Source organism: Equus przewalskii, chromosome 11 (genome assembly GCF_037783145.1).
Source record: "Equus przewalskii isolate Varuska chromosome 11, EquPr2, whole genome shotgun sequence".
NCBI classification, from domain to species: domain Eukaryota; kingdom Metazoa; phylum Chordata; class Mammalia; order Perissodactyla; family Equidae; genus Equus; species Equus przewalskii.
In genome coordinates, this window is record NC_091841.1 from 10,892,341 (window position 1) to 10,916,598 (window position 24,258).

The 24,258-nt window shown below is 52.6% G+C and overlaps 1 protein-coding gene across 2 annotated transcripts in view; it reads left to right on the forward strand.

Annotated features, from left to right (window-relative positions):
• Positions 1-20,972: 20,972 nt before the first annotated feature.
• The window catches only part of CREB3L1 (cAMP responsive element binding protein 3 like 1), a 35,336-nt gene continuing 32,050 nt past the window's right edge, over positions 20,973-24,258 (forward strand). The window contains exon 1 of one of the 2 annotated variants that reach the window (XM_070564972.1): positions 20,973-21,544. In XM_070564972.1, coding sequence (XP_070421073.1) covers positions 21,443-21,544 — 102 coding nt within the window. In that variant the 5' untranslated portion in view covers positions 20,973-21,442. The remainder of the gene's footprint in view (positions 21,545-24,258) is intronic. The other variant, XM_070564973.1, reaches the window with a different exon arrangement.

Consider the following 24,258-nt stretch of genomic DNA (forward strand, 5'->3'; position numbering starts at 1 on the left):
TCAAGCGGGTCTGAGTCTGCAGAATGTCTTCCCCCCATCAGGACCCATTCTGCCGCTCCGGTTCCCCAGGCCTCAATGCAGTCTCCGCTGGGCCACTTCCTCCCAGTGTGACCAAGTCACTTAACCTCTCTGGACCTCAGTGTCCTTGTCTGTATTATGGAGGAAAGAGCGTCCCCCCTCTCAGGGTTGCCATGACAATGAAATGAGACCACACCTCGTGCAGTGCCTGGCACAGAACCAGCGGTCAGCAAATGGGAACAGCCGTCACTGTTGCTGTTAATAATAATAATAGCCTGGGCAGCACCAGGGGAATCAGTGACCTGTCTGTGAGGATCTTCGGAGAGCAGGGGCAGAAGAGATAAGGTGGGGCCCAGGGTGGGGCAGTCAAACTGGGGAGGGGTAGAATTTGGGGTTGAGCATCCGGGGGCCACCTGCTGGTCTCCCCAGGGACTGGCACCCATTGCCCTGGCATCTCAGACTCAACCACGGTGCTTCCTCCGGCTGGTCCTCAGACTTTGTAACTGACGCGGTCCTGAGCTGGGGGAATACTCAGTGCCGGAGAAGGCGATGGAGGTTCTGTGTTTCCCCTGCACTTCAGAGTGAAGACTGGATCCTAGATAGTGCTGGGATGGGAGAGGCAGCGAGCTCCACAAATATCAAGTGCCACCACTGGGTGCTCGCTACATGCCAGGCTCTGTGCAAAACACGTAGACGCTTTCTGTGCACTGTGGGGTTTAATCCTCCAGCCACTAGAAGAGGAGGTATGTGTTTTTTATCATCATCATCATCATCAACAACAAAAAAATCCCCATTTGGTAAAGGCATTGAGCCTCAGAGAGGTTAAGGAACCCATTCAAAGTCACACAGCCAGAATGTGGCAGAGCCAGAATTTCAACCCACCCTGACAGAAAACTCCAGCCTCCCCAGGAGGAGTTACTGTGGTCTCTCTCTGCCGTCTACTCTGGCATCAAAAGGGCACTGGCCCTGGCATTCAAGTCAGGGAAGTAGAAGGCCCATAAGGAAATGGATTGCTCACAGAGCCCGTCCATGACCGAGCCCGGGCCTCCAGGCCTGTGCCACCTTTGGGATGTGTGCCAGATGGTGGAGACAAGGGGCAGGCCCGAAAAAGATAGTCCACCGGGAGATTGCCCCTGTTTATGCCTGCACGCGCACGCGCGCACGCCCGCGCGCGCGTGTGTGTGTGTGTGTGTGTGCACATGCACCCGCATGCGCACAGGCAAGTGTGGACACATCACCCTGACCCCTACCTCGGCCCAGGAGAGGACAGTGAAGGGTTGTGCATTGGGCAGCTGGGGTAGCAAGGGCTGAGTGGCTCCCCGCTCGTTCCCCTCTCAGTTCCCAGGAGGTGCTCTGATATTTTCCTGGAGAGCTGGCTATGGGCCTGGAGGCCCTTGTTCGAAAGTCAAGACGAAAGGACACTGGGAAACTCTTCTCCGAAATCAGTTCAGACTTTCCCGGCCTCTCTGAGCCTCCGGGCCAGCTGGTGCACACTCTTGTGGACTCATGCCAAGTGAGGACAGGCGGCCTCGGAACAGCTCATCCCCAGATCCCACCACCTCCTGAACATTGACCTCCAAATGACCCCAAGCCTTGCTCCAGGCTCTGAGCAATGCAGAATGACTCCCTCTTTTCTTAATTTTTTTATTGAGGTCATAAGAGTTTATAACATTGTGAAATTACAGCTGTACATTATCATTTGTCAGTCACCATATAACTGTGCCCCTTCACCCCTTGTGCCCATCCCACCACCCCCCCTTCCCCCTGGTAACCACTGAACTGCTCTCTTTGTCCGTGTGTTAGTTTATCTTCCACATATGAGTGAAATCGTACTGTGTTTGTCTTTCTCTGTCTGGCTTCTTTTGTTTAACATCATACGCTCATGGTCCATCCATGTTGTTGCAAATGGGACAATTTTGTCTTTCTTTATGGCTGAGTAGTATTCCATTATACATATACATACCACATCTTCTCTATCCACTCGTCAGTCGATGGGCACTTGGGTTGCTTCCCCATCTGGGCTATTGTGAATAGTGCTGCAGTGAACATAGGGGTGCATAAGTCTCTTTGAATTGTTGATTTCAAGTTCTTTGGATAAATACCCAGTAGTGGGATAGCTGGATCAAATGGTATTTCTATTTTTAACTTTTTGAGAAACCTCCATACTGTTTTCCATAGTGGCTGCACCAGTCTGCATTCCCATCAGCAGTGTGTGAGGGTTCCCTTTCCTCCACATCCTCTCCAACATTTGCTATTTTTTGTCTTTATCGGAATGGCTCCCTCCTAATCACCCCATGGGTCACAGCCTGGTGCGGCGTTGGGATCATCTGAATCTCAGCCTGGACTAATGGGAGCTGTGAGGCCTGGGGCAAGTCACCCAACCCTTCTGAACCTCCATTTTCTCTTCTGTAAAATGGCGGTAATAACTACCCACGGAAGGCCCAGTAAATGTGGGTGCTTCCACCCCTTCCCTTGCTGCCTTCCTCCTTCTGGACCTCCTTAACCTCCACTGACCACTTTACCACCTAGCTGCGGGGCTCTTGTTTCCCAGAATCCTCCCAGCTGCGGCCGGGCCTCTGAGCCTTGCAGGAGACAGTGGTTTTGCCACCCTTTGCTTGTGGCCTCCCGTGGGCCAGCTCCCCTGAGAGCGGAGGCCTCAGAGCCGGGTGTCTTGGGCCCCACCCTCTTTGTAAATACCAGTTGGGCACCAACTGACCTCAGGAGGGAAGTGCTCAACTGGGACCCTCCTCTTCCAGCCCTGCCTGCCGCTGTATGTTCCAGGGAAGGGCCAGGCCAATCTGGCACCCTTGCACCCAGTTGCCTCCGTCCTGGAAATAGGCACTTAGAGCCAAACCCTTGGCTGAAGGTGGAAGGAAGTTAAAAGTCCCTGAATGGTCCTCTCGTGCCCTCCCACAGCCCCACCCTGGGCCACTCCAAACATGGCATGTTCTCTCTAATTTAAATTTTTTCAATGCTCGTGGTAGACGCACATAAGGAGGAATTTACTGTCACTCTTTGTTTCTTTAAAATAAAGACAGGAATTAGATATAAGAAAATATTAATCATTTTCATTCTGGGCACTGGGGATGTAAGTGTGTGTTTCATTGTTCTTTGTAACAGTCCTTTTCTGTATTGTTAAAATTCTCCTAAATAAAAATATTTGTGTGTGTTTGAGAAAGAGTGGCCCTGAGCTAACATCTGTTGCCAATCTTCCTCCTTTTTCTTTCTCCCCAAAGCTTCAGTACATAGTTGTGTACCCTACTTGTAGGTCATTTAAGTTCTTCTATGTGGGATGCCACCACAGCATGGCCTGATGAGCGGTGTGTAGGTCCGTGCCCAGGATCCAAACCGGCAAACCCTGGGCTGCCAAAATGGAGCATGCAAACTTATCCACTTGGCCACAGGGCCAGCCCCTAATAAAAACATTTTTAAATAAATAAGATTCATCCAGATGTATTGTGAGAAAATACCAAAAAGTATAAGGACAAAAATTAGAACCACCAGAATCTCTCCTTTAGCACCAGACCATTTATGTATTGGCTTATCTCCTTCTGGTCCTTATTCTGGCACATATTTATGTCACTTTATCCTTTTTTTTAATTGAGATATAATTGACATATAATGTTGTATTCATTTTAGGTTCGATTTATTCTTTTTACCAAAAAATGGAATTGTATGATTGAACAACCTTTTTTCCCCTTCATAATATATTTTGAACAATTTCCCATGCCTTTGAATGTTAATGTTTAGTACACTTCTTTTCAGTCTTTTTTCCATGTAATCTTGAATAAGGTATATTTTTTATGATTGGGACCCATATGTAGGACCGCACCGTTTCTTGCTTTTATTATTATTTCTCATCTGAAAAGCACTACACTCTCACTGTAGAAGAGTTAGAAAATACAAATAGGCAAATGGAAGAACACATAAAATTCTTGTAGCCTCAGCACCCTGGAATAACCTCTGCTAATATTTCAGTTTTTAACCTTCCTGTCCACTTTTTTATGTAAATTTATATGAACACACATTTTGAAATAAAATTGGAATCATATGAATCATATTTTTTTATTGAGGTCATAATAGTTTATAACATGGTGAAATTTCAGTTGTACATTCTTATTTGTCCATCACCATATAAATGGGCCCCTTCACCCCTTATGCCCACCCCCTCAAACCCCTTCCCCTCTGGTAACCACTAATCTGTTCTCTTTGTCCATGTGTTTGTTTATCTTCCACATATGAGTGAAATCATACAGTGTTTGTCTTTCTCTGTCTGGCGTATCTCACTTAACACAATACCCTCAACGTCCATCCATGTTGCGGCAAATGGGACGATTTCGTCTGTTTTCTGGCTGAGTAGTATTCCACTGTATATGTATACACCACATCTTCTCTATCCAATCATCAGTGGATGGGCACTTGGGTTGCTTCCACATCTGGGCTGTTGTGAATAACGCTGCAATGAACACAGGGGTACATATGTTACTTTGAATTATTGATTTCAAGTTCTTTCAATAAATACCCAGTAGTGGGATAGCTGGGTCATATGGGACTTCAATCTTTAATTTTTTGAGGAATCTCCATGCTGTTTTCCATAGCGGCTGCACCAGTCTGCATTCCCACCAGCAGTGTATGAGGGTTCCCTTTTCTCCACAACCTCTCCAACGTGTGTTGTTTTTTTTCTAGAATTATATTATTTTTAAGTTGCATTTTTTTGTTTACTTAACAATATATAGGCTATGGGTTAGGATTGTTTCAGCTACAAATGACAGAAACCCGAAGTCACAGGGGCTTAAACATGTTAATTTCTCTCTCTAGTAAATGACATCCGGAAGGAAGCAGCCCAGGCTGGTACCACAGCTTCGTGACCATCAGACTCGGGCTCCTTCTGACTGGGGCTCTCCATCCTCAGCACATGCCTTCTACTTGTGACCCAAGACACTGCTGGAGGAGGAAGGAGCCAAGAAGAAAGCCGCTTCTCCTCAAAGGACACTTCCTGGAATTCACCTCCGCTTATCCCCCACTAACCAGAACTAAGTCCCAAGGTCCCTGGGAAATAGGGTATTATCGAAGTAGGGGTTCTCTTCCCATGGCCAAGGGGGTGAACAGATATGGGGGGCCCACTGACCTCTCTGCCACATTTCACAAACTTCTTTCCGGTGTGTATAGTTTTGTATCCTGGTTTTTTCTCTCTCTCTCTTTTTTTTTTTTGGTGAACATTTTGCCACATCAATAAATATTCTTCAAAATTCTTAATTTTTAATGGCTGCTTAATATTCCACAATTCACATGTCACATTGCTAGCCTTATTACTTGATATCTGGGTGTTTTGCTCTGATAAATAAGCTTCTTCTATGGTTAAAACTTGTCAGAGGAAGAGATACCAAGCTTTCCTCTATACCCCGTGGGTGCCCGCCGAAGACATTTTCGTGGGGCGTCGGAGTGTTACCTGTCTGGAAAGCTGGCTTAAGGAACTGAGTTTGTTTCTACCAACAAATGGAGCTTTTTGGCAACAGCTGTGCCCCACTCCTCCCATTGCAGGGGGAGTCAGGGCAGTGGGCAGAGCCTGCCTGGGGTCTGGGGGCTGAGGCGGGGCCATGGAGATTAGGAGGAGGTGGGGAGTGAGTAGGCAGAGACCACAGCACTCTCGGGAGCCAGGGGAGGACTGACTCTGGAGAGACCTGAGGGACTCGATGGGGCCCAGTTCATTCTTCAGTCCTTCTGATCCCCTGCTCAAGGCCAGGCCCTGGGGATCTCAGAGAAGACATGTTCCCTGCTCTCCAGGAGCTCAGCCAACCCTAAATTCTCAAATGTCAGAGTTCAACCTGGAGAGTTGCCTAGAATACAGAATCCTAGGGCCCACTCCCCAAAATGGGATGCGGTAGAGGTTGGTGGGCCTAGAATCTGCATTTCTTCCAATCGCCCCAGGTGACCATGATGAGGGTGATTAGGAGCCATTTGAGGGGAGAAATACCAGTCAAGGTTCTTAGAGGAGATCTCCCAAACCAGGCAACCCTGGAGCCTCCATCTGCTCAGGATGTAGCTTGAACCTCAACTGAGCCTCAGGTTATAACAAAATGATGAGCATGCCTGTCAGAGCCCCTGAACTCAAGTCTCAGTTCCATACTTCGAAAGCTGAGGGACCTCAGGCAGATTGGTTAACCTCTCTAAGCCTCAGTTTTCCTATCTGTAAAACAGGGATAATCATAGTGTGAAAATAAGAATTAGTGCTTATCAGAACGTCTGGCACTCAATAATGCTAGATATTATTATTAAATTAATTTATTAATTAAAATTGCCTCTAAATAAGTAATCAGAGCAAGCGACTAGAGACAAGGTATATTAAGTATCTCATACACTGCCTGACTCATGGTGGTAGGCATTCAATAAATGCTGATGATGTTGACGATGATTCATTTTTAATTCTAGGTCTTACCATCTCTGCAGCTGTCCCCAACACACAATTTTATCCTCCCAATAGAAATCCTGGATTTCGGGGCTCCCAAATGTAGGCATCGTGTCTACCCCTAGTGTCTGCCCCAGCGTGAAAGAGATTGGTCTCAGCTCCTTCCAGAAGGTTGTGCAAGCAGCAGGCAGGTAAGATGAGCGTGAGTGGGAACTCCAGGCCCCTACTTTCAACTGCCTGCTTTTGGGGGAGCCCAGACCTGGCCCTGAGCCATTCACTCAGCTCAGAGGGTCAGGGAGGCCCAGGGCTGCTGTCCGCTGAGAAGGAAGATGCAGGTCGCTGTTGATAACTACATTTTCAAGGGCTCACGGATGGCGCCGTTGCCATGGTGATGTTGATGGCTCCGAGCAAGCTGTGGCCTCTCTTGAGTTGTGAGTCAGGTTCAGCTTTATTTATTAAAAAAAGAAAACCAACTCCCTGACCTGTGAAGGGCAAAGCAAAGCTCCAGGTGGAGGCCACGGCGTCCACTGCTGGGGGTGAGTCAGCAGCCCTGTGCGCAGGCCATCGGTCTCCTGACGTCAGCTGACCCAGCCGGCTGCGGGACCTGGAAAAGTCCACAGAGGTGAGTGGGGAGGCCAGCTTCTTGCACTGTGGCCCAGGAGGGAAGCACAAACAAAACCCACACTGCCAGATGGCAACCTCTTCACAGGAAGCAGATCCCACTTTCCCAGCTCTGGCCCGAGGGGCACACTCCTTCAGGGGACTCTGCCCCAGTCCGCTTTGGGGGTCTGTGGGGCCCAAGGAGATGGGCCGTCCCCTGGCCCACCCTGAGGCAGGTGAAGGCCAGGGCCTGACCCTGAGATGACCAGTACTAGCTGAGCCACCCACCAGCGTGCACACACTAACAGTGCCCCCTGTGAGGGGCGGGGTCCTGGAAAGACAGGGGAAGCCTCAAGAATGTTCTCGAAGGGCCTGAACTGGAGCAGTGGGGCCCCTTTTCCCAGAACTCTTGCAGGGAGAGGGGTAAAGTCAGTGATGTCTCCAGGGGCAGCAGCGATCTCTGATGGAGCCCAGCCTCATGTCAGCACCCCGTGGGAGGGCCCACAGTAACAGTGACACACTGGAATCTTCTTCCTGAGCCTGGACAGCATCCCAAAACCCCTAACCTGTAGCTGCAGGGGCTCCCTGCTTGTTTGGGTTCACTGTCGATCCCATTGACCAATGTCCTGGTGGCCCACCTGCTAGCCAGCTCTGGACTCCCAGCCGTTTCCACCCACTGCCTTCACCAGTTAGCAGAACATTGGGTGCTGAACTCAGGGTGGGTGGCTTCAACTCCTCCTTCGGCCTCTTATGAGCCTTGTGACTGAGCCTTTGTTCCCCCATCTGTCACACAGGGGTCATAATCATAACAGCATCAACTCACAGGGTAACAATGAGGATGAAAGGCGATAATATTTGCAAATGTTTAACGCAGAGGCTGGCTGGCACAGAGCGAGCGCTGGGTAACTCTAGCAGTTGTTAACTTTTGTTCAGGCCCTTATCACATCCTGCCCGGATAACAGCTACAGCCTCATGACTCCACTCGCTGATTCTAGTCTTACTCACCTCCAATCTTCTGTCCACACTACAGCAGAGCGGTCAATCGAAAATGAAATCCCGCTCATGCTATTTTCCTGCATAGAATCTGCCATTGGCTCCCGTTTGCCTTCAGGCTATCTCTTAGAATTCCTCAGTGGGACCTACGAGGTCCTGCGTGATCTAGCCCTTGGCTACCCTCTCCAGCCCTACACCTCACCTGGTCCTCCCTGTCTTGAAAAGTTTCAGCCATGCTCAGCTGTCAGCAGTGTCTCCCTGGTCACAGGCTCTGCCATACTTCCAAGGATCTTAGCCATGCTGTTCTCTTTGCCCAAAATGCCTTTCTCTCTTTCTGTCCACCCAGCCCCTACTCATCCTCCAAGACCTACGTCAAGAACCCCCTATACTGTGAAATCTTCTTGTCCTCCTTGCAAATGCAGAGCAGACCACTCCTTCCTCTGCGCCACCTGGGTTCCCTCCAGAAAGACATTTATCACTTTACGTTGCATTGCTAGTGATCTGTGCTTGTGACGCCTCTTAGCTTCTCGAGGGCAGCACTGACTCTGATTAATGTCTGTATGCCCAGAACATACCACAGTTCTGGAACATTCACAAGAGATGACTGTGAATGAATGAATGAATGAACACAAAAGCCCTGTTTATAGAAGAGGTAACTGAGGCCCAGGCAGTGACCTGGCTGGTAGAGTCCAGAAGCCCCGTAACTCCAGGCCCTTCTGATTGCAGGGACTATGGACCTTTCATTCATCCATCCATCACTTACTAAGCACCAGTCAGACACCAGATGCTATGTTGCTCCAAGGCGTACAAAGAACAAGGAGTAGTCCTTATCCCCGGGCAGGCGGGATGGACAGGTGTACAGACAATCCCCACCCCTTTCACTCTGAGCTGCGACAGAAGATGTAGAAGGAGCTATGGAAATTCCAGGGGCCCCAGTATGAATGGGGCGGGGGCGGGGGGGGGGGGAAGCCACTGTTTCTATGTCTTCCACTCCCTTTTCTCCAACTTTGGAGGTCCAGTCCCCAGAGACCACCAGGCCAAGGCAGCTGCCTCTAGATGCTGTCAATACAGGTGAACGGGCATACACACAGGCACACACACACCCAAGACAGGTGACACAGGCATGCCTTGTGCCCCTAAGCAATCATGTCAAGAGCCGACTTGGGAGCAACGACAGACAAAATTGGACAGCAGAGCATTTTCTGACACTTCATACTGCACGAAGCCCTCTCACGTCACACCGGGTCTCATTGGTCCCCACCAGGTGGGGTCCTACAGACAAGGCAGATATTATTTTCTCCCCCATTTCCAGATAGACAAACTGAGACTCCAAGAGATTTAAATGACTTGCCCAACCCCTCTGCCTCATCCATGGACATGCCAGAACTGATCTATTTCTCTCCAAGAGATAGATCGCTGGGCATTTGGTCCATGCCAGGCCCTCTGCTGGGCATGGGGACACTGAGGCAAATGGGACAGAGTCCCTGCCCCTCCTGGGAGACAGGAGCATCATGGCCATCCTCAAGTCAGACAGAAACTGCGTTTGAGTCTCCATTTCACAGCTGCCTAGCCATGAGAGCCTGAGTCGTCGTTACCCTCTGCAACTTACATTTTGAGTCTCAGATCCAAAACATAAACTGGATGAAGTCGGTCTCATGCTCAAAACCTCCAGCGGCTCCCATCAAACTCAGAACAAAATCCGAACTCCACAGCCGGGCCACACATGCCCCAGCCCCAGCTCCCTTGCCCAGCTCACTTCCTGTCGCTGTCCCTTCCTTGTCCTGCTGGCCTCCTGGCTGTGCCTGGAGCGAAACAAGTACCTCCAACCGCCGACCTTTCCCCTGCAATCCCCTCTCCTGGACACTTCCCCAGACAGTCATACAGCTAACACCCTCCCGACACTCAGGTCTCTGTCACCTTACAGACGAGGACACCATGAGTCCAAGCAACGGCCCTGTCACTCTGGGCTCTCCTTTTTTCAAGGCTCTTTCTCTACGTGACATGAAACTTTACGTATTTGACCGTTTGTGACCTGTCTCCCCACCCAGTACAGAGGGTAGGAATGTGTCCGTTCTGTTCACTACCACATCCTCAGCGCCTAGAACAGTGCCTGGCACATAGTAGGAACTCAAGACTTTTCTATGACCATGAACGAATCAATAACCCTCAGTTTCCTCTCCTTTAACATGATACCGACAGCACAGCCTTACAGGGACTCAATGATGTCGTAAACGGAAGACGCTTAGCCTGGTGCCTGGAGCTTAGCTGGTACACAATAATGCTGTTATTATTAGTATTATTATTCTCACAGTCTCATGGGGGAGACAGATGTAAAAGCAAATTATGCGATGTGATAACAAAGCTCTTACTTCTGAGCCCGCTCCTCCACTTTGGGGACCAGGCAGTAGCCCCTCCATCTGCCTGAAGACCAGGGCCCAAAGCTCTTGCCCTGTCTGCCGAGGTCACCCTCGGGGTCGGACCCTGATGGCGGAGACCTCTGGGCCCCGCCTGGGCTGCAGGCAGTGGGCAGAGTCCTGCCCAGGCCTCAGAAACCCTTGATTTTTCCCCTGAGAGCAGGCCCCACATCAAAGCCAGTCTCAGAGGGGCGAGGCCTGGAGATAAATGGAAGATTAAAGAAGGCGAGGTCTCCACAGGCCACAGGGAGAGGCAGCCGGCAGGCGACCACAGTGAGGAGGCCCTGACACAGTCCTGGCAGCAGCCCTCTCGGGGGGCAAGTGACAAGAAGGGGCCTGGGCCTGGGCACGCACAACTAGTGATGGCTCCCTTAGCCTGGGTCTGGGCCCCCCATTGTTACGCTCTGGCCTTCAGTCCAGGCATACTTAACCCTTTCCCAGCCAGGCAGCAGCTGAGAGACCCATCAGAGGAAGCCCTGGGTCTCTCTTCAAGAGAGTTTGTTGGTCATTGGGTTTGGTCATCGGGGTTTGCTCCCTCCGGCGAGGGAGCCTGTAATGAGGACCTCCTGGCCCTGGTCTTCCTCCCCAGGGCAGGTCTGTAATTAGTGCAGGAGGCGAGGCTGGGGAAGCTCAGACAATGTCATTTGAACCAGGATGAGACAGGGCTCAATTGCTAGTCTGCACAGTTTTTTTCTGGTGCCATTTCATATACAAAACTGTGGCAAGCTTAACACTTTCCTGGCTGGGCCCTGGTGCTGGGGTTTCATACCATCCATTCCTGTGCCTGATCTGTACCGTTCTCGCCTCCCCTCCACACACACCCCAAGTCCAGGTGAGCCGTGGTTTCCGACTTCCCTAACATCCAACAAGCCATCTGACAATCAATCATTTGACAAGCCTTTGCTGAGTGTCACCAGATTTAAGTACTAAGGGGAGGGGACCCAGAGGAAAGTCTCCCTTCCTGCCATCAAGGAGATTACCATCCTCTGAGCAGCGGAGGAATGCATGTTAGAAACAGCTGGCAAGCAGTGGAGGACAGGGCAGAATCGGACGGGGAGGACAAGTGCAGGGCAGGGATGGAGGCAGAGTGGAGAAGACGGGCACCTGGAGGTCTGGCGGGCGTAAGCACTCTGTACGGTGTGCTGAGGGAGCCATCTTCCTGGCGCAGAGCATCTGCACGGTCTGAGTCTGAGAGCTGAAGCCACAGGGAGGGGGGAGGGGGGACAAAGCTCTGAGCCAGCCCAGGTGAAGACAGATGTCAGTCCACCGGACAGGCACAGGCTATTGCTTCCTCCCCATGCTCCTGAAGCACTCATTCTGAATCCCTGCACTACAGCTCATCTCACACTGGACTGCAACCTGTCTGATGACAGATCTGGCCCCCACCAGAGTCTGAGCAACTCGAGGGCTTTGTCTGTTCACCTCTGATCTCAGATGCCCAAGCACAGAGCCTGGCACTCAAGAGGTACTCCATAAATGCACGCTGAATAAATGATTGGGCTGGATGACAGAGTGGAGGTGTGGAGAAGAATCTACCTCTATGGTCCTTCCCAGAGAGGATGCCAGTTGTGGCCCCACTGCTGTTGCAAATCATATCACAATCTCCCTCGTATATAAAGAGCTTCTAGAAATCAATAAGACAAGACCAACCACCAATTTTAAAAAGGTTAAAGAGTATGGACAGAGTCTACAGAAAAGGAAACATAAAAAATTGTTCTAGGACATCTAAAAAGACTCTCAACCTCGCTAATAATAGGAGAAATGCAAACCAGAAACCATTCAGAAGTTTGAAAATATCCTCTGTTGGAGAGACAGGCAATATATTGCTGGTGGGGTTGCAAATTGATATGAAATACTTGTCAGTATCTATCAACATTACAAATGCACATTCTGTTTGACCCAGCAACCCCACTTCTGAGAATACATCCTACAGATATACAGTGCTGTGCTTGAACAGGGCTATCATAACAGCATTGTTTGTTAAGTAAAAAACTGGAAACGATCCAGTTTCTTCAGGGGCCTGGTCCTGTGGCCGGCCGAGTGCTTAAGTTCAAGCACACTCCACTTTGGCGGCCCAGGGTTCGCCGGTTCGGATCCTGGGCGCAGACCTACACACAGCTCATCAAGCCATGCTGAGGTGGCGTCCCACATAGAAGAACTGGAATGACTTACAACGAGGGTACACAACTATATACTGGGGCTTTGGGGAGAGAAAAAAGGGGGAGCTGATTGGCAACACATGTTAGCTCAGGGCCAATCTTCCTCACCAAAAAGTATGCTTAAAAAAATAAAAAGAGTGGCAGCTGCTGTCACAGCTTAGAGGCATAAAAAGAAAAAGTCCATCAGTTGGGGACCGGTAAACAAATCATGGTACAGTCATACAATGGGTAGCTGTGCAGCTATTTAAAAGAAAGAAAGAGTAAGTTCTCTGTGTACGAATATGCGAAGATCTTTAAAACCGATAAATTTTCTCAAATGATGCAGAACAGTAAATATGACATGTTCTTTTTCAGTTAAAAAAAGAAAAAATATGTATATACATATACATGTGCATACACACACACCCCTCCCGGAGAAGGATGCCCAAGAATGTAATAAAATTAATTACATGTTGGTTGAAGGGTGGGAACTTAGTGGTTAGGATATAAGGGTGGGAGGATTACTTTTTGTTGTATCCGTTTTTTAATTTTTTTTTTAGTTGTGTAATGCATTATCTATTCAACAAATTTAAAAAAGATAAAACAAAACCAAAAAATCCCTCTGCCTAAGTATCAGGGTTCTAGGCTTGTTCCCAAGCTGCTACACCTCGGCTGGCTGCCCCTCTCTCGCTTTCCCTCCCGAGTCCCTGCCAGGTTTTCCTGAGGCCTCCGGTCCCAGTAAACGGTGGCTGTCATCCCAACTCACACCTTATGAGTACGGACAATGAAGTCAGACCAAGTCGCTGTGTGACCTTGGGCAAGTGACTTCACCTCTCTGAGCCTCAGGAAAACAAGGTAATCACAGTATCTGCCTCCACGGCCTGTGGTGGGGCTTAAATGAGAAACGCACAGGAAGTGCTTAGCATAGATCCTGGGACGCGATAAATCTTCTTGTGTAAATGTACCAGACTCGCTCTTCCCATTCTTTGCCAGTATTCTTATTGGATTGTTGGTCTTTGTCTTATTGATTTATGGGAGCTCTTTCTAGACTCGGAAGATTGAGATATGCACTGGGAACCGGCCAGCACTGAAGGGCAACAGGGCCACCAGAAATAGCAATGTGTGAAAATCATTATTTCTACGATTATTTCTCCTCAAGGCCACGCGTGCTGGTGTCTGAAGGTGTCCCACAGGGGAGAGCCCAGGACTCACCTGGGCAGCACCAAGGAACGGAGTCCTGACTCCTTGGCCCTGTGTCACCGTGCCTCTCCGCCAGTGTCCCCCGGGTTGTCAGAGACCGTCCGTTCTCAGAACAATACCCCTTCCGCTCGACATTAGACTCGCTCTTCGTGCCTTCCCCAAGGGGCCCCCGTTTGTGGAGGTGTGTGGTGCCAGCCCCTGTAAGGGATGAGTTCACTAAGTGTAAGGCCTACACTGGGAATCCTAATCTTCATCCAGGGTATAGACTCCTGGCGGGCAGGTCCGATGGGATCGGGGCGCAGCATACACACCACTGGGGCCCCTCTCCCTGATCCTTGGATCTTTGGTGCTTGGTTGCCATAGAGCTGAGCAAAAAACGTGACTCCCCTGGGCCCGCAGCCACCATTTTCTCCAGGGAATTGGTCCGCCCTGCAGCTCTGGAGGCTCCAGCAACGTTCCTTGGAGCATCTGGAATATATATTCACTTTAACTGGTGGTTGCCAAGGCCCGCTGTGCTGGTTTTGGGTTGTTCTGCATAGCCAGGGGGGCTGGGCTGGTCCCTGAGGATGGGGATGCCCAGGGCCCCCAGAGCCCCCTCTCTGTATGACATCAGATGGGAGCCCCGACCTGGACCTGCTCTTCAAGGAGGGGAGCCTGGCTGAGGGCAGATGGGAGTTAAAAGCTGAGTCTGCAAAGGCCCCAGGCTCCTCCCAGCTCCCCGGGAAGCCCCCTAGTTACTGTGCAACTTGTCCATCCTAGAGCCTGGTGCAGTGGAAAGATGAGGTCAAACAGACCCACGAGCAAATTCCCAACTCTCTTGCTTAATAGCTGTATGACCTTGGGCAAATAACACAAGCTCTCTGAGCCTCATTTTCTTCATCTATAAAAGTAAAAATATTTTTGCATTTACTCCTTGTCTCACTTCAGGCTATATGAAAGATATTTGGGAAACCCTACAGGCAATGGAATTAGATGGCTTTTTTTTTTTTTTTTTTTTTTTGCTGAGGGAGACTCACAAGTCAACATTTGTGCCAATCTTCCTCTATCTTGTATGTGGGTTGCTGCCACAGCATGGCAACGGACAAGTGGTGTAGGTCCATGTCCAGGGACTGAACCCTGGGCTGCGAAAGCAGAGCATGCTAAACTTAACCACTAGGCCACAGGGCTGGCCCCCTAGATGGCTTTTAATAGAAGAAAAAGGATATGGGAAAAGGGGATAGAAACCTAAGATGAAGCCAGGGACGCAGTTAGTTTGTGAAAAGCACCCCCATGAGATCCTGCGGCAAGAGATGGGCCCCAGCATGTTCATCTCTGAGCTTCCTGGCAGCCCAAGCAAGGAAGGAAACACAACGAGCTAAAAACCCAGAGTGTCCATTAGATTAAAAATAGACTTGCCACTCAGAAGCAGCCAGAAAGCAGCTCAGAAGTCAAAGAAAAATTTCTTGTCCGGACCTTACAAAAGGGGCAAGTTTGGGAGGGGGGAGGTATGTGCAGGGAGGGCGAAAATATCTCCTAGGGCCTTTGTGTGTTTGAAATGAAATAAAGTGCCTGATGGTGAGTCTCAGAGTGGCCAGCACATGGCAGGTGCTTAATATGTGCCCACTTCCTTCCTTCGTCCTGCGATCTTCTCTCTTCTCCCGGGTAAGTCGTCTCTGAGATCTTTGTGCATGTGCGTGGTCAGCTCTTCAATCATTCAGCAGACTTATTGATCACCGACTGTGTGCCTCTAAGTTAGGCAAACCCCGAATAGCCCTAAACCTAGCTGGATTCTTCTCTTCTGTCCCCAGATCCTCTGTCTCAGAAGCTCTCTCCTTCCCCTGCCACCCACCCTTTTGGGTCTCAGCTCCTCCCAAGCAGGCCTATAAACCCCAGGGAACCCCACCCTTGCAGATGCCCCCTCATTCCCCACATAGCTTCAGGCTGCTCCCTCCGACCACCACATTCATGGAGCTCAGCCACGTGCAGAAGCACAATTAATATTCCACTCAGTCTCCCCCAGCCCTGCTGCCTATTGGAAGAAGATGGAAACCAGATTTGCAGCCGCATGCGCTGGCAGGGGTGTGCACAGAGGGCTGGGCCTGCCCCTAGGTGTGATCTGATGCTTCCTCCTCCAGAGGCTCACACACGTGCATGAAGGAGAGAAGCCCCCCGCGTCGGTCCACACCTCCAGACACACAATCATCCTCCTGAGCGGCGTGCGCATGCACCGTCGTACTGCCGTGGGCTGCACGCTCGGCTCCTGGCCAGTCGGTGCCCAGGGAACACACGGGCCCCTCACACGCCAGGCCCACATTTGGCTTCTGGGCAGAGGGAGACAGAATCATAGCAGTTCAGAGCTGGTGGGATGGAATTTGAGAGACCGTCTTGTCCAAAACCCTCACTTTACTGGGCAGAATCTGAGGCCCTGGCTTGACCTTGACTGTTGTCAGTCCCCACTGAACTGAGCTGTGCCTGGTCGCATTTTAGCAAAGCCTTCGATTTAAATGCCCGAGGCTGCCTCTCTGCTTCCTGGTGACCAGCCACTTCAGCCCCACCAGCCTTGGAGGTTGGGGAAACTGAGGCATGGGGGAGGTGCTGGAGGGGGGGGCCTTGTCAAGTGCAGTCGATCATAGGCGGTGTGGAGCTTCTGATTTTCCACGGCCCTGCCCTTCCTCTTAGTCCCACGATTCTAGCTCCGCCAGCCCTAGCTGGGGCGGGACTTGCAGGGGCCTCACCGAAGCAAGAGGAAAGACAGGTTCACTGATTTTTCTCCCTTCCTTTAGACTTGGACACTAAGGGGGATGAAGGGCTGTGTGCCCCAATGTGTGTCTTTGGGGTTGGAGCTGGTGGCCCGGGTTCTAGAGGCCTCTAGAAGCATAGTGGGTGCAGGTGATTCGAGGTAGAAGAAAGAAGAGTGAGTTCAGAGCAGGACTGAGAGGAAAGCAGGAAGCGGGTGGAGCTGACAGAGTGCCAAGGGAACGGCCTGCTGCCAGGCCAAGATGGGACAGTAGAGCAGAAATTCAGGGAAAGAGAAGCTAAAATAATTACCAGGAAAAGGAGCTGGAAGGGAGGCAAGTGTTTTCATAGTCCTTAAGGAACTTCAGTCTTCAGAGAATTTGGAGAGGGGAAAAAATCTTTCTTTAAGGCCCTTCTCCAAGGCAGGGTGGCTGGTGAGTCATTAGCTGCTGAGGAAGGCCCTGGAAGGCGCTCGCCTGGGCTCCTGCCTCTCCCTAGTGAGCAAACCAGTTCATCTGGGGTGAGTGGAAAGGGCCCTGGCTGGGGAGGGAGCCTGGAGGCCGGGATTGCAGTCCTATCTCTCCCCATCGAAGCTGATGACCTAAGGCCAGCCTCCTGGGGCCCTAGGCCTGGGTTCCTGTAAAATAAAGGAGTGGTAAGTCATACAAACTCTCTGAGCCTCGTTTTTCTCATCTGCAGATCGGGGATGACAGTAATATCTCATTTTGTGGAATCTAAGATGTCATCAGTGGTCCAATGCACCAGTATTTTATGTACATTAAGAAGGAAAAAGCACTGTCCATTCGACTATAACACACCGTGCATTATAGGACAGACTCTGATTTCAGAGACGTTCAAAGGAGCATCTCGGAATCAGTGACTATGGTACTTATCTCACCAGCTCCGTCCAAGAATTAAACGAGGTGATATAAGTGAGGCGTTTAGTGCCTGGCACAAGGCAAGGACTCAGTAAATGTCAGGTGTTTTTATGGTTCAGGGTGGAGCGGAGAAGGAACCACGGGCCGAGGGGACGGGGAAGAGAGAGAGCCGGCTTGGAAGCCCATCCCACCCTTCTGGCAGGGTGCCACCCCCGGGGACTCCTGGTCCTGCCCCAGCGGGGGGCACGGGGGAGCAGCCATGCGGCCCATTTTAGGAGCCACCGAGAACAGAGAGCCCCATGTGCGCCCCGGAAGTCAGTAATCTCCAGGATGAATATGTTTTCGTTTCTCAGAAGTTCCTGTTGGTGTGTGCCAAAGCATTTTTCCCTTTACAATCCAGGCAAACACAACAGGTTTACTTTGGGTGACCTTCTCACCACCACCCAGGGCCTGCCTGCCGAGTGTCAACACCCAGCTTTCAGCTCTGCACCCTCCCAGAGGCTCCGGGCAGGAGCCTGGAAAATGCCCTCCACCCCAGCCCTCCACTCCCCTCTGGGCCCCAACCTGGTGAGGACATATTGGGAAGGTCCCTAGGGCTCATGAACACCTCTCCCATTTTATAGATGTGAAAACTGAGACCCGGAGAAGGGCAGTGGCTCCCTAGGGGTGTCAAAATGCGGCGGTCCCCAGCCAAGCCCCCGACCCTCGCACACACACCTCATCCCTGCTCACAGCTCAGCCCGGCAGGAGCCTCTCTCTCCACCTGACCTTATATGCCTGGGACAGGCAGGAAGCCTGTCACTATCCTTTCCCTCCCATGCGTCACTGCCTAGCGATGTCTTTATTCATTTCGCTTCGCAGCTGGAGCAGCTGCCGGAGACCAACAGCCAGATGTTTGTGAACCCTTAACAGGAAGAGCTCCGGTCTGTGCTTTTCTTCACCCGGAGTATTTGGGGGTGTCCACGGAACCGATTGTGGCCTCCTTCCCCACCCCCTTCAGATGGAGAGAAGGGGCCTGAGGAAGCAGGGCTCTGGGAGCAGACCCAGGGACTGGCCAGAGGGAGCAGCAGGCCCTCCCTGTTGGGTCAGAACCCAGACTTCAGAGCCTGGGAGCCATCTAATTTCCAACCCCGGAAAATCTTGACGAGCCCATATAGAAGGGATACGCTGCTCCAGAAGGCTTTCTTCAGTGGGCCCTCTCATCTGAACTGGCACAGTTCTTTCCAGTACTTGAATAGATTGGAGCCTTGAGCCTCAGTATGACCATATGTACCGGGTCTGTGTAGGGCATTGGGGTTCCCCGTCATCATCTCACTCCCATGTCACTGCTTGCCCTTCCCAGTCTTTCGTTCTCTTTCTCTTCTACATGCTGTTCCCTCTGCCTGGAATGCTTTTCCCTCCATTTTGCCCCATCAATGACTCCCGTTCACAATTCAGTTCCCAGCTTACAAATCACCTCTTCAGAGAGGCCACCTTACCCACTCAATCGTACCATACTATTCTATTTCCTTCACGGTCCTATCACTATCTGAAATCATCTTAAAGTTTTGTTACTCGTGCTTTCTTCACGGACTCTGGAATGTTCTTAATCACCACTGTATCGCCAGTGCGGGTCTAGGGACTGTACGTCAGTGCTCAATAATACTTGGAGAACGTGCGAGTAAGTCCCCTGCCATTCTCGCCTTTGCTGGAATTGCCATCCCCGCACCCCAAAAAAAATCATCATGCTCCTACTACGTGCCGGCGTCTGCACCGCCCATCCCCTCCTCTCTCCTCCCCCCCATCCCTTCCCCCCAGGATTTCTCTTGGGAGATCGTGCTCTCAGACTCCACAGGAGGCGACGGAACCAGAATGTCTCCCCAGGATTATTGTCACTGGTTTCCTGGGGTGTTCACCTGGGTAAGAATCAGGAAAGAGACGACATTCTAATCCTATTTATCTAAAACTGTATAATCTTCCCCAATCACTTAAATGGTGCCTGTGTCTCTAATTACAGAGCAGCCTGGGAGGAACACAGGCACAATTTCCAGCCAACCTCAGGCGAGGGGAACTTTAGTTTCTCCTGGGGCCCTGCAAGGACTCTGGCTCAGGAGCCAGGACTCCAGACACCTGCGGCCGCAAGCTCACCCACCAGAGACTGGTTTGTTCCCCCAGCCAGAGACCGCTGCCCCATCCCGGAAAAGGATCAGCCACATTCTCAGCGTTTGAACGTTCCCCAGTTGGCCAGATGTGATGCATTGCAGGAAAACACTCGTGGTCTCAGCACCCTTATTTCACCTGCCGCTGTTTTGAGAGTGAACTGATTTCTTTTTGGGCCTGCCTAACTTCTCAAAGTTGCATGGCTGGCGAACTGGTCCCCAGAGCATGGGCTGTATTCCCAGCTTCTCAGGAGCAAATTCCCCGGGAAGCCCGGGAGCTAACAGTCATGTGACAGCCTGGAGGGTCAGAACTTCATTCTCCAGAACTATGTCAACTGGGTCATGGGATGGAGGAAAAGCCACGTGCCTGCCTGCCAGCCCCAGGCAAGCACACAGCTGCCATCTCAGCCTCAGTGTGTGTGTCCTTCTCCCACCTCCGCACCAAGATAGCCATTTCGATGACATCCCTGGCTTAACGACAATGACATCTCTGCCTCTTAAAGGCCATTTGGTTCCTGAGCTAATTAAAAGCCCCAGAGAGAGAGGACACACTTAATCCTATTAATGACTTCTGGGCAGGAAACTGTGTGCCCAGCCCTCGGAGGGAGTGCCTTTCTGAACCACCTCCATTTGTTCAGGTGCCTGGTAATTGTTTATCAGCCCTTTCCAGAGATTAAGCTGTGCTCAGGAGCGGGGCCACTTAGGGAATGGATCCAGGGGGCCTGGGAGTGTCTGGTGACCATGGGGCATGCAGCCAGCCAGCGTCTTGGCTCAGGCGGACTCCATGGCCGCTGTTCTCCAACTTGTCGCCCTTCAAAACCATTAGGGGGACTTGATGCTTGATGAGAAGAGAGGTCCTCGGCCATCTCTGTTGTTCACCAGGCCCCTTCACACACAGGAAAACTGGGTGCAGTCCTTGCCCTGAGGGATCTCAGAGTCCAGTGGGGTCATAGACTCATGCGCAAACAATGACAATAGCGCATTAGGCGCCACGCGGAGATAAGCACACGATGTCCCGTGAGTGTACAGCCGTGGTTAACTGCTCCAGCCAGGGGAACAGGGAAGGCTTCCTGGAGGAGGAGGCCTGTGAAAATCTCCCCATTGACAGGAGACCTGTTGAGGGGACCATGAGATGGAATTCCCTGACTTTAGATTTGCTTCAGGCTCTAGCATAAGGCTGGTAGACTGGAAATAACTCAGCTCCCTCATGAACTTATGGGAAGAGAGGCTGCCAAAACCTTAACAAGATGCCGAGGTTCCAGGAACACAGTTATTGGCTCCAGGACGATGTTGCTTCAAGCCCCTTCCTTGAGCGTTCCTTGGCAAGAAAGATTAGCTTGCAGCGGTCTCTTTAAAAGAGGAGGGGCGATGCCTCGGGCCACACCCCCCTCCTCATTAATATGAAATTATCGTGAATATTGATGTGGGGGCGTGGCGCCTCGGCCAGCTGGGCTCTCCAGCCCGGGGTTCCCGGTTTCACAGAGGAAAGTGACAGAAGCCGTGCAGAGGGAGACGCAGAGAGAGCGGCGCGCGCGGCGGCCACTCGGTCTCGGGGGAGCGCTCGGCTCCCCCGCCCCCGGCTCCCACCCTGTCCGGGGGGCTCCTCAGGCCCTCAGCCCCTCTCCCGGGCTCCCCATGGAAGCCAGCTGCGCCCCGGGAGGAGCAGGAGGAGGAGGAGTCGGCTGAATGCCCGCGGTGCGCCCGGGGCCCCTGAGCCCAGCCCGCTCCGCGCCGCTGCCCTAAGGCCACGCGCCCCCCGCGCCCCCCGCGCCCCCGCGCCCCCCACCCGGGGCCGCGCCGCCTCCGCCCGCCTCTCCCGCGGGGCTTCGCCCCGGACCTGCCCCCGCCGGCTTGCCAGCGCTCAGGCAGCAGCTCCGGGCCGGGCGCGCCGCCGCCCTGGAGTGAGGGAAGCCCCGCCGAAGGGGTCTCCGGAGCGGCCGCGATGGACGCCGTCTTGGAGCCCTTCCCGGCCGACAGGCTGTTCCCCGGATCCAGCTTCCTGGACTTGGGGGATCTGAACGAGTCGGATTTCCTCAACAATGCGGTAAGATGAAGGGTCTGCGTCCCCCTTGCATCCCTCCGACCCCTCTCCGCGGCGCGCCTGGGCTCCCCCTGAAGGACGGGACCGCACATCACTGGGCAGAAGCGAGGGAGGGGGCTCTGTGTAGGGTCCCCTGGAGAGACACGTGCTTACAGCTCTGAGATTTGGCGACTAGACCCCTCGACACCTCCCTAGAACCCGAACCCGGACCGCGGCCTCTGAGCTCGCGCCAGGGGGCACCCCTCCTGGGGGCTCCGTCTGTGGACACACTGGCCTCCGCCTTCCAGGGGAAGGGGACGTCGAGGCGTCGGGGCCATCCGATCCTCGGATATGAACTCAAAAGAGACACCCGTCCTGCCCCCCGCCCACGTCTTCTAGTCGTCCTCCACCCACCCCGCGGTTCCAGGACCAGATTGGGCGCAAAGTGGCGGCGCCCTTTCCTGCGCCCCCTTTAAGGCCTCGGTGGCTCTGCGGCTGGTTCTCCGCTGGGGGGCGCACAGGGGAGAGTACGGAGGGCCAGAGACCCGAACCCCCACCCCCACCCCCACCACCACCACCAGGAGGCCAGAGCCAGACCCCGGTTCCGAGCCAGACTTGGAAACTTAGGGGTGCTGCCGCGGCCGCCCCCGGGAGTCCGGCCCGAGATCCCCCAGGGAGGAACAGCTGCTCAGCGCAGCGCAGGGTGATCGCTCAGGAGGAGGGAGCCCTTCCTCCCCATGGCTGTGTCTCTAGGTTTCTCTGTCCCTCTGGTCTCCCCGACTTTCTCTCTCTCTCCCTGTGTCGCGGTGACTGTCTCTGGACTTGTCCTTCTCTCTCTCCCCCTCCCTCCCTAAGGAAACGTGGCTTCTCTCTCTCCTTCCCTCCCTCTCAGGCTCAGCCCTAAGGCCTTGCCTGGGGGAGGGGCGTGGGCTCAGTAACAGGAGAAAATATTTGGGTTCAGAAGGGCCTGCCCGGCTGAAATGCAGGCAGCTCGAACAACCTGGGGGGAACCCACTCCTCCTTGCAATGAACCTCCAGTCTCCCTCTCTGTCACACACACCCCCCCCAGGGATCACCTGGGGGCAGAGGCGTCTCTACCTGCTGGTCTCTACCTCTTGGGACTAAGATGAACTTGGCCAGACAAAAGCCAAGACACTAGAGACTAAAAGGACTGGGCATCTTGGACTTCCACGTAAACTGTCCCAGGCCACCAGACTAACGGGGAAACAAGCCAAGCACGGGAACCTGAGGCAGGGACGCATGGGGTGCCAGATCTTGAAGTCCTCCCTTAGGCGGCACATCCGGGTCACCCTGCTCTCTGAGGAAGGCCCCTGGTCCCAGGCAGAGGAAGCACACTTCTGCCGATGACGGGCCAAGCCAGGAGGGGAGGGGCTTGCGATGCTGGTGGAGAGGCCTGAGTTCTAGTCCTGCCTCTGCTTCTGCCTCCTGCTGTAAGCCTGGGCCCCCAGGCTCTCCTCCCTGGGCCCCCTGGGCCTCGGTCCCTTTGTCTGTAAAATGGGGAAAGGTTGGATCAAGTCTTTCTGTGATGGTCTGGCACGGATCCTAGGAGTAAAGTGGCAGGGTTCTGGGGTTCCATCCCCCCCTCCTGGAGTTGGTAACAGATACTGGTCGGAGGGAGGGGCGTCTGTTGAAGCTGGTGCCTTTGCAGCCACGGGGGTGGGCAGAGCCCCCGTGGGCTTCCCGGAGCCCTCAGGCGCTCTGAGCTGGGCTTTCTTCTGAATGAACTCTGCTGCCGCCGACAGCCTCTTCCCGCTGTTCCATTCAGCCTGCATCCCCAGCTGCTCATCTGGGCCTGGTCCAGCGCAGGAAAGGAGGCACGACCAGACAGTGGGATCCAGCACTGGGCCTGGCGGGGGGGGGGAAGCCCTGCTGGGCAGCTCCTGCCCTCAGGCCCAGGCGAGGCCGGGGGAGAGGAAAGGATTCCAAAGAGCAGACACAAAGAACTCCTGGGCTGGGAATCAGGAAATTGGATTCTAGTGGCACTTCTGCCGCCAGCCAGCTGGGCAGTTCAAAGTCACTTTTCTTCCCTTGGGCCTTGCTTTCCTCACCTGGGAAATGGAGACACAGAACATTCCCATGGTGTTATTGTAAAGATTTAGTGAGGAAATTAAAGACGAACATAGGACGATGCCTGGCAGGTAAGTTTCCACAGTTAACTAGCTCCAGAGACTAGATAGGATGGTGGTAAGAACTACTCGGCTAGGGGTTGCTGTGTGACCTTGAGCAAGTCACTTACCTTCTCTGGTGCCTCCATTTAGATGTCTAAGTCCCCTTCCAGCTGGGACCCCATACCAACCCCACCCACAACTCTCTCTTGATCCTGCATAAGGATAGGAAAATGTTTCCAGGGTTAAGGATGGGAAGGGATGGAGTCTGTGTGCTTCTCAGTCTGGAAGGTGGACAGCAGGGTATCCCCCATTCCTAAAAATCCAGATGAAGGCCATTTAGTCACATGGAAGATGTGCGTGTTCTGTTGCTCTGGGCAAAAAGCAAAATTCAAAAAGTACGCTCACCGTGAACACAACTAGGCAGGACACAAACATTCGCTGGGACAGAGATGGGAGGAGGAGTTGGCAAAGCGAAGGCAGGTGCTCCTGGAGGTGGCCGGGGGATTTGTTTTGTTTTTCTTCTGTGAAGATACCTCCCTGCTCTTGCAATCTTGTCTGTGTGATTCTCAGAGACACCCCTCAGAGGGGCTGCTCTTCCCTCCCCCTCCC